General features: G+C 40.5%; 1 protein-coding gene across 4 annotated transcripts in view; it reads left to right on the top strand.

The window, feature by feature from the left end:
* RANBP17 (RAN binding protein 17) overlaps positions 1–27,116 on the top strand; it is a 161,564-nt gene that overhangs the window by 68,631 nt on the left and 65,817 nt on the right. For all 4 annotated transcript variants that reach the window (XR_003994191.1, XM_030504719.1, XM_030504720.1 and 1 more), the window contains exon 15: positions 20,015–20,088. Coding sequence is in view for 3 of the 4 variants with exons in the window: in XM_030504719.1 (XP_030360579.1) it covers positions 20,015–20,088 (74 nt within the window). In the remaining variant the exon portion in view is untranslated. The remainder of the gene's footprint in view (positions 1–20,014; positions 20,089–27,116) is intronic.

Genomic DNA, 27,116 nt, shown 5'->3' with positions numbered 1-27,116 from the left:
CTGTGAGAGAGGTATAATGTAAGTCCTAGCAGTTGTTTTGGCTGTTGGCCTCTTAAGTGGAAAACTGATGGTGCTGGGCACTTAAGGCCTGACCCGCCTGGGACTTTGTACCATCTCCTCACACCACAGTTAACAGCATAGCACAGGAAGTGCTCATCATGTTGCAGGACAGAGTTCTAAAGGGTTCTCAAGTGGTTCAGAGACAGCATCTCTATTGCATTTGTAATTACTGATTATAATCATGCCAATAAAACCTGCATTTAAAAAAAAAAAGCAAGATTAAGTCACCAGTAAGTGTGTAAGGCTATCTATAGTATGTCATTATAGTATCGCATTGCATAGCATGACACTGACTCTGACCTGCATTTGATGGTGAACTGTGCTGTACACAAAGCAAGGACTGCAACTGTTTGTTTATCATGGAAAACACAGATACCTTCTGCTAAGTTAATGTTCGAGCTGCGCGATCGTTGACCATTTTTAGCCTATTATTTCAATTAAATCATGGCCCAGTAACATACTGGCCAACCATGTTTTTCCGTGTTTAAAAGAATTTTAGTACTGGAATAATGCAGATTGCGTAAACTCCCGTAGTGCATAGAAATGATGTGATATCCTGATAATAATATGTGAGCCCTCTAGTGGCATTCTCCGTGTTGGAAGTTGAGAACTAATTGTGTACAAGAGCATAGAGCAGTGCACATGTTCAGACAGGAGGTGGAACGGCAGAGCAGAACTGCCCTACTGTGAAAAGGCGTCGTAAGGAAGAGTCCAGTGGAGACGGCAGCAAAACAGGCTTCTGTGCAGCTCTCGGGGCAGTGGAGATACTTGCAATGAATCTTTAATATTGATAGAATTGCATTTTGCAAGGGAAAAACTGTAAAACTTCTAACCAGCTCTAGTGTTGGGTCTTGCATATACAGTAAATGGGCTTATTAGGATCCATCTGTCCCAGTTTGATCATATTTAGATCGAAAGATGTGACACTTACCATACAGATATTAAAGGTTACATTGCATAAAAATTAAAAGATTTTTTAAAATTTAAAAAGCTTCTTCTGAAGTAAAAAAAAAATTTTGCACAAAGTAGATTTTAAGTAAGCCATTAGCATTTTATTGTAGCTTCTGGGCATGCATAGGCTACAGGCTGTACTGTTAAATGTGGTTTCATTGCAGTGTCAGAGTTAACTACCTACCTTCCTTCCCTGACACTGAATTTGTGTGCCATTAGTTTGTCAATTGTAAAGACTGAATAGTAAGAGGGAAGTAGTATGACAGGTTATGTGTCACGTTGTATTAATAGGTTTGTCTTTTCACTGGTACCTGCGCTCTAGCTTGGCACTGGCACTCAGAATACCGACTGCTGCTGATTTGTTAGTCCTGCTCACAGTGCTGAAGACTTCAAGCTGGGGAGTCTAAAAAGCACAGCTATGTAAAAACAGACCTCCCTTGCTTTTTGTTTCATTTTATTAGTAGTAACACAGAAATGATGCAGCAATAGTGCTTCAGTTCCTTTGTGCCATTCTGATGATGGCTAGAAAGCTGAAAATCCAGGTTAATCATCCAGTAGAATAATTGCATCTTGCTACTTGTGAATCTAAATTTAAAAGTAAGGGGAACAAAGCACACTTATTTGTGTGTATCTTCAATTACTAAATGTCCTGAGTTCAGCTATAGCAGTCATTTTTTTCTCCTTCTTAGTAGCTGGTGCAGTGCTGTGTTTTTGACTTTCAGCCTGAGAACAACGCTGATAACACCGATGTTTTTAGTTGTTGCTAAGAAATGTTTACTCCGACCAAGGACTTTCTCAGTCTCATGCTCTGCCAGGGAGGAGGGGAAGCCGGGAGGGAGCAGAGACAGGACACCTGACCCAAACTGGCCAAAGGGGTATTCCATCCCACAGCACGTCATGCCCAGTATAGAAACTGGGGGGAGTAACCCGGAAGGCCCAGATCGCTGCTCAGGTCGGGCTGGGTATCGGTCGGCGGGTGGTGAGCAATTGTATCCTCTCCCCTTGTTATTTCCCTTATCATTATTATTATTGGTGGTAGCAGTAGTGGTTTGTATTACACCTTAGTTACTGGACTGCTCTTATCTCAACCCGTGGGAGCTAACATTCTTCCGATTCTCCTCCCCATCCCTCTGGGAGCAGGGTGGGGAGGGAAGAAAGCTGGGAGTGAGTGAGGAGCTGCGTGGTTCTGAGTTACTGGCTGGGCATAAAACCGCGACAGTTCTTTGTGGCGCCCAACGTGGGGCACGAAGGGTTAAGATGATGACAGATCTGACCAGAGTGTGTCTAATCACATTTGTGATAAGCATTCATTGTTTCGGATTAATAATCACTTGTCACAATGTTCATTTATTGGCTCTCAGAGTTGTTGCACTTGGTCTCAGAGTTTCAGCATGTCGTACCTTACTTTCAGCCAGTATTTGCTGTTTTAGTGTTTATCGGCTGGGGGCCCGGGCTGAGGTTATTGTTTCACTGTACTTCATGGTAATGACTTGTTGTCATGGTTTGAGCCCAGCTGGTAACTCGGAACCACGCAGCCACTTACTCACTCCCCCCACTTCTTCCTCCCCCTGCTTCCAGAGGGATGGGGAGGAGAATCAGAGGAATGTAGCTCCCACGGGTTGAGATAAGAGCAGTCCAGTAACTAAGGTATAATACAAACCACTACTGCTACCACCAATGATAATAATCATAAAGGAAATAACAAGGGGAGAGGATACAGTTGCTCACCACTTGCCGACCGATACCCAGCCCGACCCGAGCAGTGATCCGGGCCTTCCGGGTAACTCCCCCCAGTTTCTATACTGGGCATGACGTGCCATGGTATGGAATACCCCTTTGGCCAGTTTGGGTCAGGTGTCCTGTCTCTGCTTCCTCCCGGCTTCCCCTCCTCCCTGGCAGAGCATGAGACTGAGAAAGTCCTTGGTCGGAGTAAACATTACTGAGCAACAACTAAAAACATCGGTGTTATCAGCGTTGTTCCCAGGCTGAAAGTCAAAACCACAGCACTGCACCAGCTACTAAGAAGGAGAAAAATAGCTACTGTAGCTGAATCCAGGACAGTATCCACCCCTTATTCCATACCATTCACGTCATGCTCAGATCCCACATTTTTCAATATACCATTGCTTTTGTCTCATATATATATATATATACAGCCACACCCAAAGAGAGAGATATCATTCCTTAGTCCATGGGCCAATCCCTGTAAAATTGCTGAACTCATCCAGTCCATGATGTCAGGCTCCATCTCTTGTAACAGTCTTTCAGGGCAGGAGGGACGGTGTGTAGTGCTGGGTTGTTGCCTGCTGATGACACTGCTGAACTCGTCTGGTCACTGCTGAGCTCGTCTGGTTTTGTCAAAATTCACTCTTTGTTGGGGTTATGATCGGAGGGAAGTCAGGGTCAGTTGCTGGTGGCATGAAGATATCTAGTTGGTGGGCTATAAAAGTGTTATAGAGCAGGTGACAGCGTACAATTGAGTTCATTGGCTGTTTTCCCCCAAAATTAAATCCCCTTGAGGTACACATCGGACTTCCTCATCTTCCCGCATTACCCACCAAGTATATCCAGGTCCCTGAGCAAAAGCAACCCCACGAGTGGGTTTGCCTTTACCTGAAGCAGGAATAACCCAGACTGTCTTCCCCATCAAATTCTTTATGTGCACCACAGGAGCTTTATCCCCCTCTACAGTACGTAAAAGTTCTGATTGGGCTGGGCCAGCCCTGTTGGCAGATCCCCTAGTGTTGACCAACCAGGTGGCTTTTGGTAAATGTGTATCCCAGTGTCTGAAAGTCCCACCACCCATTGCTCTCAGTGTAGTTTTTAACAGCCCATTGTACCGTTCGATTTTCCCAGAGGCTGGTGCATGGTAGGGGATGTGGTATACCCACTCAATGCCATGCTCTTTGGCCCAAGTGTCTATGAGGTTGTTCCGGAAATGAGTCCCATTGTCTGACTCAATTCTCTCTGGGGTGCCGTGTCGCCACAAGACTTGTTTCTCAAGGCCCAGGATAGTGTTCCAGGCAGTGGCGTGGGACACAGCGTATGTTTCCAGCCATCCGGTGGTTGCTTCCACCATGGTAAGCACATGGCACTTGCCTTGGCAGGTTGGTGGGAGTGTGGTACAGTCATTCTGCCAGGCTTCCCCATACTTGTACTTCAGCCATTGTCCTCCATACCAGAGAGGCTTTAACCGCTTGGCTTGCTTAATTGCAGCACATGTTTCACATTCATGAATAACCTGGGCAATAGTGTCCATTGTTAAGTCCACCCCTCAATCACGAGCCCATCTATATGTTGCATCTCTGCCTTGATGGCCTGAGGTGTCATGGGCCCACCAGGCTAAAAATAATTCACCCTTATGTTGCCAATCTAAGTCCCTCTGAGCCACTTCAATCTTAGCAGCTTTATCCACTTGTTGGTTGTTCTGGTGTTCCTCAGTGGCCCGACTCTTGGGTACATGAGCATCTACGTGGCGTACCTTCACCACCAGGTTCTGCACCCGAGCAGCGATATCTTGCCACAATGCAGCAGCCCAGATGGGTTTACTTCTGCGTTGCCAGTTGCTCTGCTTCCATTGCTGCAACCACCCCTACAGGGCATTTGCCACCATCCATGAGTCAGTATAAAGTACTGGCCATTTTTCTCGTTCAGCAATGTCCAAGGCCAGCTGGATGGCTTTCACCTCTGCAAACTGACTTGATTCACCCTCTCCTTCAGCAGTTTCTGCAACTTGTCGCAGGGGACTCCACACAGCTGCCTTCCATCTCCGATGCTTTCCCACAATATGGCAGGACCCATCAGTAAACAAGGCATATTGCTTTTCACTCTCTGACAGTTCATTATATGGTGGGGCCTCTTCAGCACGCGTCACCTCCTCTTCTGGTGACATCCCAAAATCTTTGCCCTCTGGCCAGTCCATGATGACTTCTAGAATTCCTGGATGACTGCGTTTTCCTGTTCAAGCTCATTGTGTAATTAGTGCGGCCCACTTACTCCATGTAGCATCAGTTGCATGATGTGTAGAGGAGACCCTGCCTTTGAACATCCAGCCCAGCACAGGCAACCAGAGTGCCACGAGAAGCTCTGCTTCAGTGCCAGTCACTTCTGAAGTAGCTCGAACCCCTTCATAGGCTGCCAGTATCTCTTTTTCAGTGGGAGTATAGCTGGCCTCGGATCTTTGTATCCCCGACTCCAAAAGCCGAGGGGTCGACCTCAAGTCTCCCCTGGAGCTTTCTGCCAGAGGGTCCAGGTAGGACCATTCTCCCCAGCTGCGGTATAGAGCACATTTTTCACATCTGGCCCAGTCTGGGCTGGTCCAAGGGCTATTGCATGAACTATTTCTTGTTTAATTTGTTCAAAGGCTTGTTGTTGCTCAGGGCCCCATTTGAAATCATTCTTCTTCCACATCATCTGGGACACTGGGATGGGGAGGAGAATCGGAAGAATGTTAGCTCCCACGGGTTGAGATAAGAGCAGTCCAGTAACTAAGGTATAATACAAACCACTACTGCTACCACCAATAATAATAATGATAAGGGAAATAACAAGGGGAGAGGATACAGTTGCTCACCACCCGCTGACCAATACCCAGCCTGACCCGAGCAGTGATCTGGGCCTTCCGGGTTACTCCCCCCAGTTTCTATACTGGGCATGACGTGCTGTGGTATGGAATACCCCTTTGGCCAGTTTGGGTCAGGTGTCCTGTGTCTGCTCCCTCCCGGCTTCCCCTCCTCCCTGGCAGAGCATGAGACTGAGAAAGTCCTTGGTCGGAGTAAACATTACTGAGCAACAACTAAAAACATCGGTGTTATCAGCGTTGTTCCCAGGCTGAAAGTCAAAACCACAGCACTGCACCAGCTACTAAGAAGGAGAAAAATGACTGCTGTAGCTGAACCCAGGACACTTGTAATACAATAGACTCATTGATCATGAAACTGGTCTGGCTTGCGTTCCCAGCGTGGCCATCACCTCTATACTTTGGGAGGTATATAATGAAATTTTTTAGCAATTACATATCTTTGTTTTTCTCCTCGGGGGGTCAGCCTACGAAGGAGGCATTGCCTTACACCCACTGCTCTCCCACCAGGCTACTTACAACAGCATTTGAGAGTTCTGAAGGTTTTGGATGGTCTTTGAATACCCTTGAGACCTGCCTGCTGATTGTGCTGGGGATCAGCATGTTGGCAAACATACGGAGTGTGTTTTACCCACGGCCATCCCACCCTGGGAACGCCCTGTTTCGTCTGATCTTGAAAGTTAAGCAGTATCAGGTTCAAATCTGGTCTAGGGTTAGATGACGATATAAGAGGACCACCAGGAGATTTTCCCTGAGGCTGGACAGTCATGAGTGGCAGGGTGTGTGGGATAGTATGGGCAAGTATCTAGGCCAGTGGGCCCCTCCAGTGCTTTGGAACTTCACCATTGAACAAGTGCAACATCCAGTAAAACTAGTAAAACACTTAAACGAGGTGTGCTGTCGTCCTGGTTATACCAGAGAGAGACAAATCATGGCAACGTCCTGGGGCTTGGCCTACGCCTACAGAGCCCTGCTCAACACTATCCAGCACCTTCAAAGGGAAGAAATTGTCTCTGGATCTGATGGCAAAGCAACAGACAACGCAGCTACTCCAACTCCAAGCACAGCAGCTACACCAACCCCAATGACAAGCACAGCAGTTGCTCAAACCCTGACCACAACAAACAATGCAACTACTCCAACCACCGCAGCTACACCAACTCCAGCAACAAGTGCAGCAGCTACTCAAGCCCCCACAGCAACAGACAATGCAGCTGTTGGTGTTACTCAACCCCCAAGCACAGCAACTGCACCAGCCCCGGCAACAGACACTGCAGCCACTCCAACCACAGTGATAGACACTGCAGCCAAACCAAATGGCTGATTCGTGCCAATATCTGTTGCCCCTGTAAGCAAGGGGAAAAGCAAATGAGAGGCACAAAGAGCAATCCATGCAGTGAAGAAAGATGAAGACCCAATGCACTTACTACAGGGGACAGCATCCGATCAGAGGAAGAAGAAGAAGAGGTAACTTCTCGACCCCGGAGCTCAACCAAGCTGCGGAATATGCAAAAAGATTTCACCTGTTTTCCACACTGAAACCCAAAAATCCATATTAACTTTTTTTCTGGCTCTCTTAATTTTTAATGTAGAGTTTTAACACATAAAGTAGTGATTCATATAAATCTCAGAGCAAAAAGTTAAAACAGATTTAAATCTGAGTTAACATTAGTGATTTAAATTTAAAAGTCATAACGGTTAGAACAGAACTACCTTAAAAGTAAGTATTACAAGAAAGTGTAATTTTCTTATACAAAATGTGTTTGACTGAATCAGTGCTGAGCAGAGGGGAAGGATCACCTCCCTTAGCCCGCTGGGGATGCTCTGCCTAATGCAGCCCAGCTCACTGTCTTTCTGCTGTGAGGGCATGGTGCTGGCTCATGTCTGGTATGGTTCATTTAAAAGACATTCCAATGTTAAGGTAAGAAATGCCTATAAAGCTATCTTAAATTACATTGTGATGCTGATGGGAAGAAGAAAGTAGTTAAAAAGCACAGTCCTCTCTTAGCTGCAGTCACACATATTATGAGGCATCAGCTATAACAGTATGGAGTATGTCATGATACTATTGTTCATTTCCACCACTTCATCTTTTCTGGGGTTTAGAGTGCAATGCAAACCTGAATTGGAGCTCATCAGGCTGGAATTGAGATAATTACAGTTATGCCTGTTTTACTGCGATGTTACTCATCCGTAAGTCAAGTCTTGGCTCATTTTTAATATAATGGTGGCTCTGGGAATAGATTTGGGGAGTGAGGTGAGAAGAGTCTGTGTTTATTTGGGGCCAAACAAGAAAAATAGCCCGTTCTCAATTTTAATCTATAGTTCTGGAACTAAAATGGCAGAATTAAGACATTTCATAAATTTCTTTCAACAGTCCTTAGGAATATAACCCATCATAGCAGCACTTTCACCCTGGAAAAAATCTCTAGCTGTCTTCAAGTTGATAACAGATGAGTGAAGATAGGTAATAAATAATAGTATGGAAACTCTTCTTGTTTGAACATATTTTGCCAAAAGCACTGAATATGAAGTTGGGTGAGAAAAAGGAGCAACATTTCCTGAGTATTACTGACATACTTTATGATGACTTCGTGGAACACTTTATGGCCAACCGTCTCCTTTATTCACAGATGTTCTAAAGCTGTCAGAGCTCCGTTTCTTTCGTACAGCAAAATTAAGAGCAAATTTATTGTTAATTGTTGAATGTTCCTTTTTACAGTATCTAGAGTTGCCACAGGAGCAACCTGCCTTCCTTAGCTTATGTATAATGTGTTCAAAAAATGGGAGACTCTGGTAGTCTTAATATTTAAAGCAGTATGACTTGGTATTGTACGTGGAGTGCTTGAACTAGGAAGGAGTTTGGTTTTTTCCCCCATATGAAAACACGTATTTCAGCTAAAACAAAACTGCAGATAAACATTTTCTCAAGTGTTTGCTTTAGGTCTGTGTTACACTTCATCAGTACCAGTCAGACTTCATGAGTACCAGCATGCGATTTTTGTATCTGATTGGATAAGTAAAAAGCAGAGCATCTAGTTCATCTTCATGCATCCGAGCAGTGAAGGAGCAATGATCAAGCTGTCTCACCCAGACAACACAAGGGCTGGGGTAGTGGTGACTGTTACCTTGCATATAGCCATTTTCCATATCCTGAAATCAAATTTGCAGAACAGACAGCATTTGGGCTGTACTTCATGTTTCATTAGATACACACATCCTCCCCAAATTTATTTTATCAGACTATTCAGAGCTCTTTCTTGCTTTTGTGTGCTTACGGAGTAATCCAAAACTGTTAGTAATGTTGTCCTGATAGAGATCTATTTAATATACAAGAATATATTTCTAAAGTGCTCAGACTGAACTACGCTTTTGTTAAACATCATAGGAAGGCAAATGGTGTCTGTCTTCTGCCTTTTGCCATTCTTCTGAAGCAAGGAGGAAAAACACCCAACAGTATTTCAGTGATCTGTTCCACACAAGTTTCATCTGTATCTTCTTTGTTGGAAGAGTCGGTAGTTGGCATCAATTTGGATCAAAAGAACTGCAGTTAGGAAGGCCATGAGGAAGGTTCCATATTATTTCTCCAGAGCATTCTCACTACTGACGAGTTGTTTCTTGAGGCATGTAGCTCTATTGAGAAAGAAGTCTTCTGGGAACAAAAGTTTTATTTCTGAAACAGGGTTTTTATATCAATTTAAGTATTAAATGACTTGTATAGATATCATCTACGCAATAGTGTGGCTTATCTCAAGATATGTAGAAACTTGTGTGTGTAAGTGGATATAAAATCATACTATTTTACATTTTGTAAGAATATGCACAAGAGCTGATAGTTTTTGTAGCATTAATGGAATAGACCTTCTTTGAATGAGCTCTTTAACAGCACAAGTACCTTCTGGTTTATGCATTTGCTTTAATAACCAATTTCGTTCTGATCTGCTGAATAGCAATAACATTTAGAATATTACTTAGATTTTTATGTAATCACCTAAATGTATGTGCTGCTGGAGCTAAAAAATTAGGTTTGCAGTATCCCTTAAGATAAGTGTGAGTCAGCAGCTGACAGCACACCTTAGTGGATCACTTTGCTTCTGAAGTGTGTCACATTCTGTGGCTGTAGAGATTAGTGGTGCCTGACAGCATTCTGTTATCTGTCATGTTTGCATAGATCTGGTTATCTCATTTGCTTAAGAGGTCAGCAAAACAAACCAAAATATTGCAGTGTATATTATTAAAGATCATCACTATCAGTCATACTATAAAAAGATGATATTGCATGACGGACTGCATCCAGAATGTAGGCGATGTGGCAACGCTTCTGAGTCTTGCAGGACTCAGACGTGTGTGTATGATGTCAGGCTGGCATAGGTGCTGCCTGTTAGGTCATCCTGTGTTGCTTCTTGACTCTCTAAGATGAACTGCTGTGTTCTTTGCTGCATTCACTCTAGTGTGACTAAGTCAAATGGTGGATGAGATTGCCTTTTTTTATTTTGTTCTGTATTTTCCCCTCTTAACTTGAATGACAGTCTGGGATTCTCCAGCCAGAGCCAAGACAGTCCAGGCTGTATGTTTTTCTGGACGCAACTTCAGAGTGTCACCCTATTTATTCCCAGAAGGCTATAACATCAGAGGCTGAAGTCTGAAACATCCCACGTGTTACTGAGAATAATTATTGATCAAGATTCTTGAGCAATTTTGATTGATCAGTTTCATTGGGTTTTATTAGTTTTGTAAGCTTTTCAATAAATACTCATGTTTCTGTAATTCTGTTCCCTGTTGGTGATCCAGAAGTGGATCTCTTTCTGTTACCTGTACAGTGTATTTGTGTTCAGAATTCCTTAACTTACAGTATGCTCTGTCATATTTTGGCTACATTTATAGTTGTTTGTTTTCAACTAAAGCTTGATATTGACATCTTTCTTTTCCAAATACACCTCTCAGATGCTTTCTGTGTTCATAGGCCGGACCATGTCGCTCCTTCCTCCTAAGCTCTCACTTGATTTCAGTGTCCTGTGGTTTAGCTTAAATTCTCGGGTGAAATTAGGAGTGGTTGAATTTTCAGTGTCCAGGTATCACTGGTTTGGATTTTTTTTTAATTTAAATATATCTGTAACTCCTCTTGAACCAAACCACTGTTTCTAGGACTCTTGTTAAATTCTCACTCCTCTCTTGCAGTGCTTTCTAGGCATCCTGTTAGGCAAAGGACGCTCTCCTGGCACAGACATACCAGGCTCCATTCATTCATAATTCTCTACCATCTTAAAATTGCACCTATATTTCATCCCCATAAGTAGACTAAGCTGAGTTAGGAAACCATGAGTTTGGCTTTGTTGTGCTGGCCACTTGGTTTGTTAATCCTCCTTTTTGTCTGCTGTAGATACAAATGTCTTTGTCTTGATATTTTAAGTGCTGATGATACGTGCAAAATACCAGAAAACACATATTAATGAAGTAAACCTTTGGTTTCCATAGGGAAAGGTGGCCCTGGGATGAAGGGAGTAGAAAAGTGTCTGAGAACTATTTCCCATCTCATTTTGCATCAAGCAATGTTCAGTCAGACTGAAAGATCTGCCCAAAGCATCTCCATTCAGAATGAGTGATAGTGATGGTGGTGTGCTTGGTGAGGAATTGGGAATCGCGTGGCGTCTGCGCTCGCATGTCATGGGTTATTATTCTACAATTGAATAGCAATATTTTAAATGTTTTATTAGGAGGAAGTTAAGGTTTCTTTTCATGCTCAATTAAAGAACTGCCATTTTGGAACAACAGCAATGAGAAAAAGTTGTGTGAGCAAAGCAAAACCAAAGCCACAGATACTATAAAAATAACTGCAAGTGGAGGAAATTAATATTAGAACTACATGTCTTAAATTGAGATGCGTGATGATATAGAGACAATTAGAATGTATTGCTTAGTTTAATGATTTATGAGACAATCAAATTGTAAGGAACAATTGTATGAAGATAGTTGAGCACATCAGCCTAAAAATAATGCAGTACAAGAGGAAAAGATAATGCACCTCAGCATTCTGTGCAGATTAGCTGGGGTTGCTGGGCCCGTCATCAAGAAAATATATTTCAGAGCAGTTTAATGACTTTAATAGATATGTATAGATTTAAAGCATTTCTTGGCGAGATATGATGAAATAAGACTGCAGGGGTTTTGTTGTTGTTTTAAATCTCTATTAACCAAAAAACGCTTTCCCAAAGCTCTGATATTTAGTTTAATTAAAAATACAAATCCTGGTTTTCTTGTATGTGATGGAGAATTATTGTATTGCATAGCAGTAATACGTTGCTGTTATTACTGAAAACCTTCTGTAATATTTAGAATCAGGAGTAAACCAGTGTTATGCAATAATTGAAAAATTGTTGATCACTTTTTTCCTGAAGCTTAAAATACACACTTAAAAATATGTTTTATTTAAAAAATACTTTTCACCTGAACCACTGAGGCCAATTTTTTGTTGTCTCATGCTTAATTATGTAAATCTGCAGGAAAGCCTTAAAAAGTTATCCTTTGTTTAATGTCTCATGTAGCCCTTGTGTCATACTCAGCTGTTTAATAAAGGGTCAGATTTTATTTATGTGGTTAAATAGAACATAAATATAGACATTTCACATGATGTACCATGTAAATGTAAGCCTTTGTAGTTACAAGTTTTTGTAGCTGGAGAATTGTTTTAAAAGGCATGTAATTTATTAGCTATCAGTAGCTGCTTTATTGCCTTGCCGCGCTGCAGTAATAAATAAAAGAAAGTGAGCTGATTTTACAAATGGCACACAAGGTGCACATTTTGTGAAAAAAAGTCTTTTTTTAAAGAATTGGCATTAAATCCTTTTTTTGTGATGACAAAGAGGCTAAGAGTGCAAACTGTATTTTCTGTTTATCGAAAACAGAGTCTCTTTTTCTCGAGGGCATTTTTTCCTATGATCATCAAGGGATTTCAAAAGCAATAAAGTGTGGAATCATTGTTCGACTTGAACAGTATTAAAACTTAGGTTTTAATTTCAGTGAAGTAATAAGATTTGAACCTGTCTCACATTACAGCACTGTAAGGCATTTAGCAATTGTATTTTAAAGGAGGTTTTTAAAATGCAGCTCACTTGAAAGCTAACTGTCTGTCTAGTAATTAATAGTTTCTCTTCAGCAGAGGCTGTTGTGAATCATACCAAGAAATCTCAGTTTTGTTAATAACAAATTATGATAATTGTAAGGATGTTAATTCCTAATTAGTTTAAACCTACAATCTTTTTTGCCCTTTTCTGAGATTGATTTTCAAATGAAGACAAAAAAGAACAGTAGAGACTGAGGGTTTCAGCATGATTTTCACCTTAGAATTAAAAAGAAATTACCCATGTTTATCTGTAAATTTCAAGAAACTTTATTCCTTGGTTAGGAGCATATGTCACATTCCCACTCAGAACTGGTGAAGTATTTAATCTGTAGCATATCTGGTATCATTAATGCCATTTCCAAAATTGTATGTTGAAGATAATTTTGCAGAGCACTTCTCCTTTCGGTACTGACACGGCGAACTCCGGGCTGCTGGAACTTGGTGTGCACGGTTTGCACAGATATTCTCCAGGTTCAAAGTGTAAATATTTCTTCAGGCTGGTTGATAAAATGTTGGCTGATGAGAGGATAGCAATCCCTTTTCCTTGTAGCTGGAAATGAGCGTGGATGGTTTTGGAGGAGGGAGGAGGGACAGTTTATACACAGGTGCATGTTCAAAGCAGCCATCAGTGTTTAACATTGGAGTGGTGAGCTATGACCTTCCGTGATGATTTTGAACAGTAACTGCCTCCATTAGCCATAAGGTTTGTTTCTTTATTTTAGTAGATGGCCTAGACTGTAAATATTAGAGGATCTAAAATAAATCAACATATTATCCTAAGGATACAAAACGTAAGAGCTATTTGTGGTTAGGAACCTTTGACAGATAGTTTGGATGAGGCAGATGATTGCCCGCCTCTCGTATCTGGCTCCCATTGCTGTGCCTGCAGGCAGTTTAGTGTTATAGTTGTATATTGATGTCAGGGTTACTACTGAGTGGCTAGCAATGACAGATGTCTATAATTACAGGCAATGCTTCCAGTATTTCAGAAGAGCCAGCCTATGTTGAACAATTATCTTATTTCTGGCTTGCCAAAGAGGGTTGTTCAAATTGCTAGTATTAGCAGTGGTAGCTGTAACACCTCTCCTTATGCCGTGGGATAAATGTGCAAAAGCACTCTCCTGTAAAACCTCGGTGCAAAACCTTCTTAAAATACAGGATTGTGCTCTATTTCCTATGCTTAAGGCTTGATCCTGAGCAATGCAGAACACCTGCAGCAGCTTCAGTATGATGAAATAGTTTGGGATATAGAAATTTTAGGAGTAGAATAGATAGCTATGATCTTCATTACTTGTTTTTAAGTGCCAAACTAATGGCGATGCTTTAGCGTTGAGGTTTATTGCATATAAGCATGCTGAGTGGGCCACTCATCTAGATACAATTAAGGAATGAATAAAATTAAGCTGGACACTTTTAACAGTTACAGGGGCAAGCAAAAGTGTTGATTACTGCTGCTGAAGTACCTATAATACTTTATGTTCTGGAGTTTTCTGCATGGCAGAAATAATACTCTTGTAATCTCTACAGTTCATTTCAGTCATGAGAGAATTTTAAAGCGGCATTTTGGCTTCTTGTTAAGCAAATACCTGACCGTATATATTGGCTTGAATCTCTGCAGAGCAGTATATAGCTCTGATGGAAGGTGCAGCCCAGAACTGTGCTTCGGAAACTAAAAATCTTCTGGATGATGTTCAAAAAGTAGTAGCTTTTAATAGTATTTCTCAGTTTTCACTATAATATTTGTACTCTAAGCCCTGGAGGGAAACAAAAGAGACAGTGGAATTAAAAATCTCTAACGGTGCTTTACAAAAACGAAAGTCTAAACAAGACTTTTAAAGCTAAGAACCTTTTTAACAATTGGCTACCTGAAGACCTAGCAGATAAACTGATTTTTTTTTTCTTTTTCTTTTTTTTTTTTCAGAGAATACTTCTCATGCTGTACCAGTAATAACAGCAGTTGGTTCATAGTAGGTCTCTTGTAGTAAGTTGACCAGAATTGCAAATGTTTCTTTCAAGATTTTCAGAAAATACGAATTAAGAAAGGAAGAAATATATAAATAAGAAATATATAAATAAAAGCTGAGAGAAAAATCGTTGACATAGAGAGAAATGTCCATGCAAGAAAAGGTTTCTTGCTGGCAACGCATGGGCACTTTATGGAGCAGGAGGAGGGGAGTTAATCACACCCCCACCCCAGACTCCTGTGAATTCTCTTGCTCTGGTAAGAGGTCAGGGAAAGGACTGGGGAAGAGGGTCTGGAAAAGAGCCTTTGTGGGCACTGTTAATACCTCTTCCTGCCTCAACTGGTGATGATGGAGTATTTCAAAAGACTAGGAGGGAAATAACATCTATAGCGATGTGTGAGCCACGCTGCAGATTTACCCTTCCCCCTGCGACATAACACATATTGGTTGTAATAACAATACCCTAATTTTTAAACGCCATCTTATAGTAGGTCTCTCCTTTCAACTGAGGATAACTTTATGCAATATTTTAATTAAGCTAGGTTTATAGGTGAGCCAATATATAATTTATATAATAAATATTATATGTTGGTTATCATTTATATACTTGGTTCCTCTGGTTGCTTACAAACACATGTAGCAGTGAATGGGAGGGCAGCCTACTTTTTCTGTACTGCAAAGCCCAACTTAATCTTCAGAGATCCCGTCTGAAACCAGGGCAATTTCTTATGGCCTGTTTTGGAGGTTTTTTCGTTTGGGGAGCTAACTATAAAAGACAGATTAGCCCATTCTCTTGCTTCAGACTCAGAGTTAAGGGTGTTTTGAGATCTTACCTCTTCAAGACAGCTGGTCAGGCGTGGAGGTGACCAAGGTTTTCCTCTGTTAAGGAGAGGATAGAAGAGCCAAGGCTCGTTAAGCCGTTAGTTTGGTCAGGAGGTAAAGATGAATGATCCAGCACTCCGATACACTGAGTAGGGGATTAAGCTCAGATATCCAGGCATTGTCTGTGGGATTTGGAAGCCAGATTTTTGCTGCATTGTAATGGAGCTTTGAAGTGCTGAAAATCAAGGATACCCAAGTGCAGTTTGAAAACCAGTGGAAATTACTGAATGTGTTGTGGCACTTGACACCGAGAAAGAAACTCCTGATTACTGTGGACTTTTAGTGGGTGGTGTACCTGTCAGAGAGGTGGAACAACAGCATCAGGAATGTCCTGTGGTTGCCTGGCATTGTGTGAATTCCCAGACAGACGTGGGGAAGGAGATGCTCCCTTTGGCCTGCCCATGAGCTCCAGCACCAATCCGCATCTGTCCGGGGTAAAGTCTGGTTAAGGTCTGGTTTCGCCATCGGTGTTCATGACGAAAGACTGTAATGTTGTAGTGATGGTTGTCTGCAGCAAGGCCTGGAGAGCTTCAAGGAAGTTACAATATCTTAAGCATTTACACTGTGCCTACGGGTAATAACTGTACTGTAATTTTCTGAAGATTCATTATCCAAAATCTTAATTCATTATAATAGCCATTATGAAACATATAGAAACCCACATTTTCTTGTGTTTTCTTATTTGCACAGTGTGAGAGATTCATTGCTCTGTTTTAATTTGTTTCATGGGGTGCATTGGAGTACCTTCCGTACAGTGCTGTTATTGAATTTCTGTGACTGTCATTATATAGCCATACAACCTTTAGGGAGCTTCCCAGTTCTGTAATCTGCTTCACATTTAAGAATTGACATAATTAGCTTCTTCAGAGTTATAATGAGAGTACCAAAAAGAGAAGACCTCAAAAGACAAAGCAAAGTTAGGCATATCTAGGGCCAAAGAGTAGAGGAGACAGGGAAATAGTGTTTTAGTGTGATTACTGAATTATTTCTCCATTTTCTTGGACTGTATTTACATGCAAGTGCTTTGCTTTATAAAACATTGCTTCCACGATTTTATTTTCTCATCCTTTTGAAACACAGCAGGTACAGTTCAAGTAATTGGGAAGTATACAGTTGTGTAGTTTGAACCACTGATAAATCTGCTATAGATTATAAAAACATTCCCTGGCACGAGAGCTTGTGAACCTGCTTTCTTCCCCCAGTGTCCTGATTCCACCCAGGCAGTTTCGCTGGTCTCTTCTTTATCTTCACTGTCATGGCCAGGTTGTCAAGGCCAGGTTGGATGGGGCTTGGAGCAACCTGCTCTAGTGGAAGGTGTCCCTGCCCATTGCAGGGGTTGGAATTGGATGAGCTTTAAGGTCCCTTCCAACCCAAACCAGTCTGGGATTCTGTGACCATTGCTGTCACTTTTGAATGTAGCCATGCACTTGGTGTGTTGGTTGTGATAGTGGGATGAGCTCCGGCTTGCTGTAAAGACCCCGAGTATGTACTTCTACCTGTGAAGCTCATCCAGTATTGTAGTCTGATGTTATCACTTCTGTGGATTTTTCAGTTATGCTCCTGACTTTTGTAAGAATGAGATGGTGATGGTGGGATATTTTACTGATAAACTTACATTTTTGGCCATGTCATGGCATGATTGCATAGTGCTATGTGTTTTGTGTTGGAAGTTATAAATCCTGCAGTTGTAAGGATTTGGGAATGATTGCATAAAGCTTTTCCAGAAGCCTTCAACTGGCTGTTTCCTACTGAAAGCTAATTATGCTGCTCCTATTTGAAATGTCTGAAGGGAAGTGAAAACGAAAGCCTGGGTTTTTTCTTGCTGGAAGAAGGCAGGGGAGGTCTCCAAGGGAGGGGACCCCCAGCTGGGTGGCTGTGGGGTTCTGCAGCGCCTCAAAGCTGCCTTCACCTTCTCAGCTTTACCCATGGCGATGGGAACCAAGCTGAAGGTGAGATCACTTCCACGTGTGAGTCCACATCCTTTTATGCCCCCTTCCAACAATGTTTTTCTCTGCCTTTTGAGTATGTAGCACAGTCTTTATTGTTGAAGTGTGTTTTATTATTATACGTCCAAAATGCTTTATCATTAATTTTTTATAGTGCTTAAAAGTCTAAGGGCGCTTCATTGTTGTGGTTGGGGGTTGGTGGTTCTTCTATTTTTGCATGCTCAAAGCGTGCGTTGGTCTTGAAAATGATTTTGAAGAAGGTGTTTAAAATATCACATTTATTTTCGCTTACAATTTGTCACATTAGGGAACGGGTAGTAGTTTTTATTACAAGCACTGTATTCGTGCTGACTTGAAATGACCCTGTCACACGTGAAAACAAATCAGATTGTTGCTGTTAATGAGCTTTTCAATTTGCTATTCAGTGGATCAGATAAGTGGATTTAAGAGGTAATGATCCTGCTTAGCACTCAAGCTTGGCTGTCAGATCCTAGTAGTCGTGGGAAATCCCTAGGGACAAAAGCGTTGACACAGTTCTTGATGGGATAATGGGAATCAAAGCTAATGGATGATAAAAGGAGTAGTAAGAGTTACAAGGATAATTGTGGATTAAAGCACTGCTCTTTGTCAACACTGACTGCTGGTTTAGTATTTTATTTGTTAACCTCTGATGTGGGGAGAGCCTAGTTTGACAACAGAGCACAATGCCACCAGGATCAGGCTGACTCACTGGTTTCCCATGGCAGAAAGGAAGGCTCTTAACAGGAATGTGAGCTTGCTTTTACGGTTACATTCCTTCCTCTCTCTTTTTCACTCTTCCTCATATCAAATGCAGAAATTCTTAGACTTTGCTAAAATTGCAGCTGCCATAGATTTCAGAAGATACTATTTTTGTATATGAATGTGTTCTTAATATATTAATTATATATGGAATATATACTTGAATATATATTTGCATTACTGCAAATAACTTCACATTTACAGTGTCAACATACTGTTTTGCAACATTTGAACGATTGTATATTACAAATTTTTTAGTATTTTGATTATCCTTTCAATGACTTGTTTGAATTGTGGCTGATTTTGTCACAATAAATACAATTATAAAAGGGTAAGTTAGCTCACAAGTTAAGTTACCCTTGTTCTTGGTGCTGTTTCTGGTTAGAGCTGCAAGTTTATTTACTCATGCCTTTATTATGCTCAGATTTAAAACTGAAGTCTCTGGGCTATGAAAACACAATTTTATTCTCTATTATTATTGTTTATTATTATCATTATTATTATTGTTGTTATTTATTGACTTCCTCAGAGGTAGAATATTGCTGGGTTTGGTTTTTAAGCAAAGTCATGGGATTCCATCACTAGCAGGAAGGAAGTTGGTCTAAGAAAGTTTAGGTACAGTAGCAGAAGTATTGCTTGAGCTAAATCAAGTTCATTGCTATTTGTGTGCCGTATGGAACGTCAGCGAGCAGAATTGACAGCTAGATGGCACCAGGCTTTCACCGCTGGGTAGCTGAGCCTGCATGTGCTCTGCTTGGTGCTCTCATTCCAAACCTTAGTGGTACTTGACTTGATCACATCATATGGAAGAATTACCTATAACCATAATATTTGGGTTAGTGTCACTAAAGGTTAAAATGACTGAAATGAAATGTGCTGACTGGCTGATCTGTGTTTAGCCCGCTCATAAGCAAATAGTTACGTGAGATCAGGGTAAAGTGAGTTGGCAGAGGATTGCAATGAAAAGTTGCAGTACATGTCTCCCTTCTGTTTCTGAAGTTGACTGAACCCAACTGAATGTTTTTATCCAAACTAAATGTCAGGCTACTAAAACTACCAGAAAAGTTTAATGCGATCACACAGTAAGGAAAAAACTATGCTTGATGTGCCCTGCGCATTTGTTACTGAATCTGATAGGTGAGGTGATGGGTAAACTTAGGTGGTAATATGTGTCTTGGATCTAGAATAAAGGGGAAAAGTGTACAACTACAGGTTACTTAGCTGTCAAAACCTTTGTTCTTCCTTCAAGATCACAAAACTGGATGTCCAAAGAGTACCTAATTTACAAGCTGTTATGAACAGCAGTGCAAGAACTTGCACATGCAAGCTTAAGAACAGTGCTGAATCGCATCCCACTGAGGACAGAGACCAACAGAAGAATGTTTTCTTCATCCCTGTGCATTTTTTTTTTTTTTTAATAAAACAGGGTTTTGAATAGAGACTGTGTTGTTCTGTGAACAACAAAGTGGGTTTAATGCAGAAAATTTACATCTCCTTTGTAGGAAGAATATATGCAAGGGCAAGCAAAAGCCTATCAATCCCAAATTCACAGAATACCATTGGAGACTGAATAATCCATCTCTTCCAAATGCTTCAGCTAGGTTGAATGGACAGGCATTTGTGCCTGTACTTTTCTCATGCAACAACAAAATAGGGAATCTTTCAGAATAACTGAAAATGCTGGTACTTGTAAATGTTTATAATATGCTACTGTTGAAATGTTTATTTCCAGGTGTATGCCCGAATGTCAGAAGTCTTAGGAATAACAGACGACAACCATGTTCTGGAAACATTTATGACAAAAGTGTGAGTTTGTGCTTGAGTTCTATTCTGTATGTATTTTGTTTTGTTTTTAATGTTTACATAAAGTCTGAGTTTTATTTTGTTATGTTTGCTCTTTACTAGAAAAATGGTTTCCATAAATTTAAAATATTTAAAGTAAGGGACAACAATTTTCAGAAGCATCCATATCTTGTTTTCTGAAGGTACTGCATGTCCCTAAATAAACACTCGCAGCCGGATATATCCTCCACAGTGCCTGCATCCCTTCTTGAATTGACTTACGGGAGAATAGAGCTGAGATTTCAGACTCTGGTTCAGTGAGAGACTGGCCTAAGCAGTCCCCATCCCTCCCCACTCCTCTTTCCTGCACCATCACATGTCAGTGGAATTGCCTGTAAAGCTTCATGGTAATTTGCATGTTTGCAGTGGGGAACTGACCAAGTTAAACTGATCTCTTTTTTGTTGTTTTGGGGAGGCTCTTTTGGGTTGCTTTCTGGCAAAATCTGGCAAAATGTGCTCTCTTAAAAATACAGATTCAGGGAGGAGGATTTTAAAGCCTCATACTTATGAGCTGTTTTCTCATCTGGGGCATTTGGCAGAGTAAGAGATGTTTTATTCTAGCAGATAAGTGTTGCAATACTTTCTCTTTAAGAATAATCCTAGAAAATTACTCTGGAGAAGGTACCTTTTTCTCATGCCTCTGCTGCAGCCACTTTCCTTGCATGCCAGCAAAACTACCAGGATTTTGTCTTTTATTACTTATGTCCTTCATGAGATTTGCTAGTTTCTCCTGACTCAAAAAGAGTTTCATCTAAAATCAGTTTTGCTCTTGAAGCAAAACAAAATGGGCCCTCTGAAAAATTGTGAATATCCACTAAAAAAATCTAGGAGTCCCCAGGAGACAGTGAGTTCTGTGTGTGCCTGGAGAAAGAGAAACAAGTACCTTATCTCTTTATTCTGCAGTGAGGAAGATGCTGCATCCTGTCATTTACTTCACAGCCTCTAAATCTGACTTACAAGACCTTTAAATACTTTCAATAGGCTTTGACCTGCTAGAGAAACATCTCTACTGGTGTTGCAAGGTTAGCTGTGACCTGTTTGGAAAGTATTAAACATGACTTATCTTTTGCTAGCATGACTACCAACCTTGAGAAATAGTAGCAATTAAGACAAGGTCAGTTTCTAATACACTTAAGTTTTCTGTGGAAAAACAGGCATAAATGCTTTGCTTCCTCGAAACCAGAAGCTGAGTGTTCTGACATCTTGCCTTAGGATAACAGTAGTACCCATCAAACCTTGATATTTATCTGGAGTATGCTTTGAAGACAGGTAAATGGAGGGTGATGAATGAAAAAATATTGATGGATGCTTATTGTACAGTTTCTGGAAGCAGTCCATGTCATGTTATTAGACAGCTAAGCTTCATTTTATTGTTTCAAACTACAGTGAAACTTGGAACAACTGAGGAAAAAGGGGGAAAAGAGCACCGTTCTTTGAAGACCAGATTCATCAGTTGCTTCTCTTTTTCTACTTGTTTCTGCTACTGAGAGGAAATGTCTGCTGCAATTGTCAATTGAGGAAATAACATAGCATTTAACAAGCTGTATAAGTGCTATATGTGTTTAGATTGGATAGGGCTGTATTTGCACAAGGTAGTGTAAATTAGGGAAAAGACCATAGGGTTTTAATGTTTCATGGAAGATTTTAAAAGAAAACAAGGTACATAAAAAGCAAAAATCTGTTGCTAAAAAGGTTACACACTCTACATTTTTCTTTTATCTTTCCTCATAGCTTACTGTATTCTCCTAAAAACATGAATTGTTCATTGATTAGATCAATCTAATTTTACAGAATGGGTGTTACAGCTTGAAATGGACAACTCAGTAGCTTTAAGAGGTAGCTGTGAAACTGCTCTATCAACACATCCATAATCATGTGTCCACTTTGCTAGCGTGCCAGTTGGCAAATCTGGGTGTGAAACCATAACGTACTGATACACAATCCAAAAACTACACTCTGATGGGGCAATCCAGTCTGGCAGCATTTCTGGTGCTCTGTTACTGAGAATAATCTGCGCATTCATAACAGCAGTGGGCAGGATATGTGACTGAGAGACCATTCCCCTTTTGTGGATGTAGTCAGCATTTTTAACCACACTGTTATTTTAGAAAGCCACCAGTTTACTGTTCTGTCTTACCCCACAAATCCATTTCTTTTCTTAAGCAGCTGAAATTTGTTTTCAAAGGCACACGCTATTCCTCTGTCTCCATGGAGTTCTCTGGCCTTGTTGCTCCTGCTTCCTCACAAAACAGCCACATTACATGTTCTTACACCTCTTGGCCTACAGAGAGTGGATCAAGGCACAGACTCTTAAGACAAGGAGTGAGGCATTGTACCCAAAACCAGTAGGAGTCCTCTCTCTCCTTCCAGTGGTCATTCCCTTGAGAATAGCTGTCTACCTGTCTTGATCCTTCCATGTATAGGTAAGAGGCAAGGAACTGTTTAGACTGGAGTAGTTTTAGTTCCATCTGCTCCTTGAGCCTGTTCTAGGCATTTGGCTGAAAGTGTTTTCTATTTATTTTGGCTACAAGCACCTTTTCTTCAGTTACCCTTTGTGAGCCTCTTCTTGTTCCTTTCAATTATTATCAAATTCCTGTGCAAGGGATTTATCATGAGGGGCGGACTTACAAAATATTTGCCCAAATATTTAGTATTTTTGGCTGTGATAAAATAACTGAAACCTGAATAAAAGATGCACATCCAGACATTGCTGTTGGATGCTTTTTGCCTTCCCTCCCGCCTTTTTTTTTTTACTGCTCTAATGATTTCACTATGGTGGATGCACATATACCTATATATAATGAGAGATTTCCCATGTGATGATAGTGTTTAAGTAATATATAAGTATAAAAACTCTCAATATTTTTTGAACATTCATACTGATATAACTCCATGGATCATAGCATAGTAAAACTTGGCACTTTTATTCATGACAGAATGTGCATTTTTGTAACTATTCACCTTTGTCCAGCTCTAATGAAAAGTATATATCTAATCACTGTCATTGATTCACAGAGAGCTTTCATTGTAAATGATGATAATCTACAAGAAAAAATTAAAACATGACCGCACAGAGCCAACAAATTGCTAAGTTCATTATTACTGAAAGTTAAGTAACACATAAGGAAGAGGTTTTCTAAGTCTTTGTAGGTGATTTGGACGCCCACTTTTCTTGCACTGTAATGGGAATTGGATAGCACACACCTTAAGGAACTTTGGAAGTTTTGTTTAAAATGTATAATTTTTTAAAATTAGTTTTATAATGCAAATCCGTTTATAATATCCTAAGTTTGAGACCAAGGCTGTTCCTAAATGTACATGGTTCAGGCTTTCCAATTCATGTCATCCTTATACAAGCTTAAAAGGTTTTCACTCTCTGCTTTAATTATTTAAAAAACAAACCAAACCAAACTTGCTGATTTACAGCAGTCATCATCTCTTCTGGCTGGTAGCAACTTAACTTCTGCAATTGCTTCTTTGTCATCTTACCAAGTCTCCTGTGTGTGAGGTGCAGTAACCTATGCGTGTGCAGGAAGTATAATGTTCCTGGGCTTCCTCAGCTTGGTTGTGATAACGAACCTGCCCATTGCATTTCAGAGAAGGGGTTCAAGGTCTTCTTGAAAGAGGGTGGATGAATTCTTTGGGGGCTTACAAATGGCCTGTAAGCAATGTTTGAGCACCTTGGCATGCAGTGATAAATGAAGGTACCCACCATCCCGTGACCAAGTGGATTTTCTCTCTCCAGTACATACTCACCCTTAGCACTCCCTATTCTGTGCTGACTATGCTTTGCTTTTGCTTTCTTACCATGCATCCCTGATTCTGTTTCCTTCTCTAAAATTCTTTTTTAAATTGCACTGCAAGTTTTAAAGTTCTCCCTTTTAAGCTGGGCGTTCCACTCCGTATGTGGGAAATACTCCAGTATATTCCAGGATACTCCAGCAGTATCATTTCCCATCCACTACTGCCATAAGAACTGCTACGTCTTGTATGAAGGCTGCACGAGACTTTGCTGTGCACCATGCAGAACTTTTCAGAGCAGTGTGGTACAGTCCATGTGTCCGAAGATGCCTTTCCAAATCGTAAACTGAGGGCAGGACAGGAAATTAAGGACAGTAGAATGATTGGGGGGAGGAGGGGGCGGGAAGAGATGAAATGGATTTAAGAGACTGGAAGTGGCTATCTGTAGCTTGGCCAAATAATATAAGGACTTGAATGTGCAAAGTATTTTTCTGTGGATAATGTGGTAAGCCTTTTGCTAGAGAACTGTAAATTGGAGTATCTAGTCATTAATGATCTTCCCTTTCTAGATTTTAGGTTAAAAACACACAGGCTCTTAAAATGATACATTTAAGTCACTGTATTAAGGGAAGAGATGTTTGGTGTGCTGGTGGAACTGCACTGGTATGCAGTCGTGGTGACAAAGTCTCATAGCAAGCTGGAGGGTTCAGAGGATGCAAGGCTGGGAAGCTTCTCTGGTGCAATTTTTAGAAGCAAAGGTTTTATTCTTCTTATTAAAGGCAAACTAAAATATTTCAAAGTGTACTGACTTCTTTATGTAATACTCTTTTGTTTAAATTTTTCAGTCTCATAGCTTCTCAGCATGGGTCAGTGTTACTGTTGCTCTTTCAGTTTTGTGTCTGTAGTTCAGTATTTTCATATTGGTCACCAAAATTGGAAATATTCTGCCATTTTTTATTTCCACTTTTTTTTTGTACTTGCCTTTAAAATGTGTTCAGCACTTGTCTACCATCGATGTTTTGGTGAATTTGGCATTTAGCTTTTGATGAAGCTCTTATTTTCCATAACTCATTTGAAATTTTATGATTGGTTCCTTTGACTGTGTTGCATTTGGTTCATAGTCTAAATCAATAAGCTGCTTGAGAAAGAAAGAAACAAGAACACTAGTACTTAAATCCAAGTGCTGTCTTGCCGTGATTCCTCCAAGAGCTGTAAATTTTTCTCCTTTTTCATCCCTTGGCTTCTCTTCCTTACATGCTTTTTGTATTATGAGATTCGTCTCTAGATCTTCACAATTTTTCTAAGATACTTATAAAGTTTTGTAGATGTTTCTTAAAATACTACATTTTATATGTCTTTCATCTTGCCTGATATTGATAAGGCAGAAACAGAAATGGGAATTGCTATGATTATAATATAAATTTTTCAGCCTCTGTTCACTCATGAGAACTTTCTGGCTTTTATATTACTGCTCCGTCTTTCAGCCAACCAAATGCAACCATGAAGTGAAAGAATAGATGTACACAAAAGTACTCTGAATGGTGGATGAAGAGTCTTACTTATACAGTTTTAATTTTCTCTTCAAGCTGTCATTGCGACTTCTTGTTTTTCATTAAATGTCTTATATCTGGCTCCATAAGGACAAAGATTTGGCTCTTTTGCAAGATAGCCTTTTTATGATTTTGATATTGATGTCAAATCTAGGTATTCCAAATGCATTTTTATTGCTTTGTATGGTATATACTTGTTAAGGATTTAGTGCAACTATAAACATCTCCAGAACTCCCCATAGTAGGGATAAACTGTGAATTACAGACTTGATGGAATGGGCTGTTTCTTTAAGGCAATCTGAACCTCTGTAGCTTTCATAGAGATTTTGTAAACTAAATCAATGTTTGTTTGTAAATCTAAATTGAGGATTACTGCTTTGGTAATTGCATTGTTATTTGCCTTTTCCTGAGCAAATAATGCTAAACAGATGCTTTAAACTTCATCTCTTTTTCAGGAAGTTAATAAGCTCAAGAATGCTGTTTATGTGGTGTAGTACGTTCTTTAGCCTGTGGATATGTAAAAGCAATAATCGATGCTGATTTTAAGGCATTTAAAATCTCTTCTTCATGTTCTGTATTTCAAAATTGTAATCCTACTGCGTCATGGTATAAATAACTGTTACTGATTTATACCTCTTACATCATGGTCTTGCATCGATAGATCTGACAGTGTGAAGTCAGAATCATTATGCATATTCTACAGACAAGGAAACTGAGGCATACAAATCTGAAATGACTTATTCTTGATCACCTGGCAGTTTGGGATACACCCTAGCAATTCGGCATCCCAAGCAGGAATACGTGCCAGGGCTTCCGAGCTAGGAAGTCATGCTTCCTTTTTATTTGAATGGGCTATGTTTCAGAAGGCTGTGATGGCCTGGTTTTATTTGTCCAGATGAATCCAGTATCAGAAACTCTGCTGTGAATCACTTACACACCATTCTCTCTCTGTCTGGAGGAAGAGGGCATTCAACTTTCTTCAGGGTTTTTGAGCAACTGAGGGATATGGTGTATGTCCCAGAATGAGTAGGGCACAGTACTTGGCTTCAGGAAAGGGAACTAAAAGGATGCAACTTGTTATAGGCAAAGCAACCTAACTTACTTGGTTTCAGGAAAGGGAACTAAAAGGATGCAACTTGTTATAGGCCAAGCAACCTAACTTGGATTCTCTCAGGAATTCTAGAAAAAGTTACTAATGGTCAGTGTATTATTGATAACGTGCATTTGGGCTGCTTGGGGCAGGGGTGTATTGGGACGTACTTTCTACTTGGACTTGCTGGCTGGAGTTTACAACAGAAACGGAAAGTCTCAGATACTTGCACTTCAGTAAGATTGTTGACATTGGCCTACCTGACATTCCCCTAAGAAAGCTAGGAAATGTCAGATGCAAGATCAATGACTCTTCACTTACTGTTGTAATTACTCCTCGTTTGAAAAAAGTTACATCCCTCCACTTTACTGGCTTCAATTTACCCCTTTCATCTGAAGGCTAATGCCACCTCTTCACCTCCTAATAAATCTAGCAGGTGAACACAACAGATTCTGTCCCAGGTCACTAGTGTCTGGACTTTCCCACAGCACAGAAGAAGTTGTAGAGGGTCCTGGCTCTGTGCTTCATGTCTCACACTTCAGGTATGGATGGTAGCAGAGCAAGTGTTAGCTGCATGATTTCACTGAAAGGCTAACTCTAAGAGTTTGTTG

This window comes from Strigops habroptila, chromosome 12, assembly GCF_004027225.2.
Source record: "Strigops habroptila isolate Jane chromosome 12, bStrHab1.2.pri, whole genome shotgun sequence".
Taxonomy (NCBI): domain Eukaryota; kingdom Metazoa; phylum Chordata; class Aves; order Psittaciformes; family Psittacidae; genus Strigops; species Strigops habroptila.
Note: the sequence above shows the minus strand (reverse complement) of the source record. Positions and strands in the feature narration are given on the sequence as shown.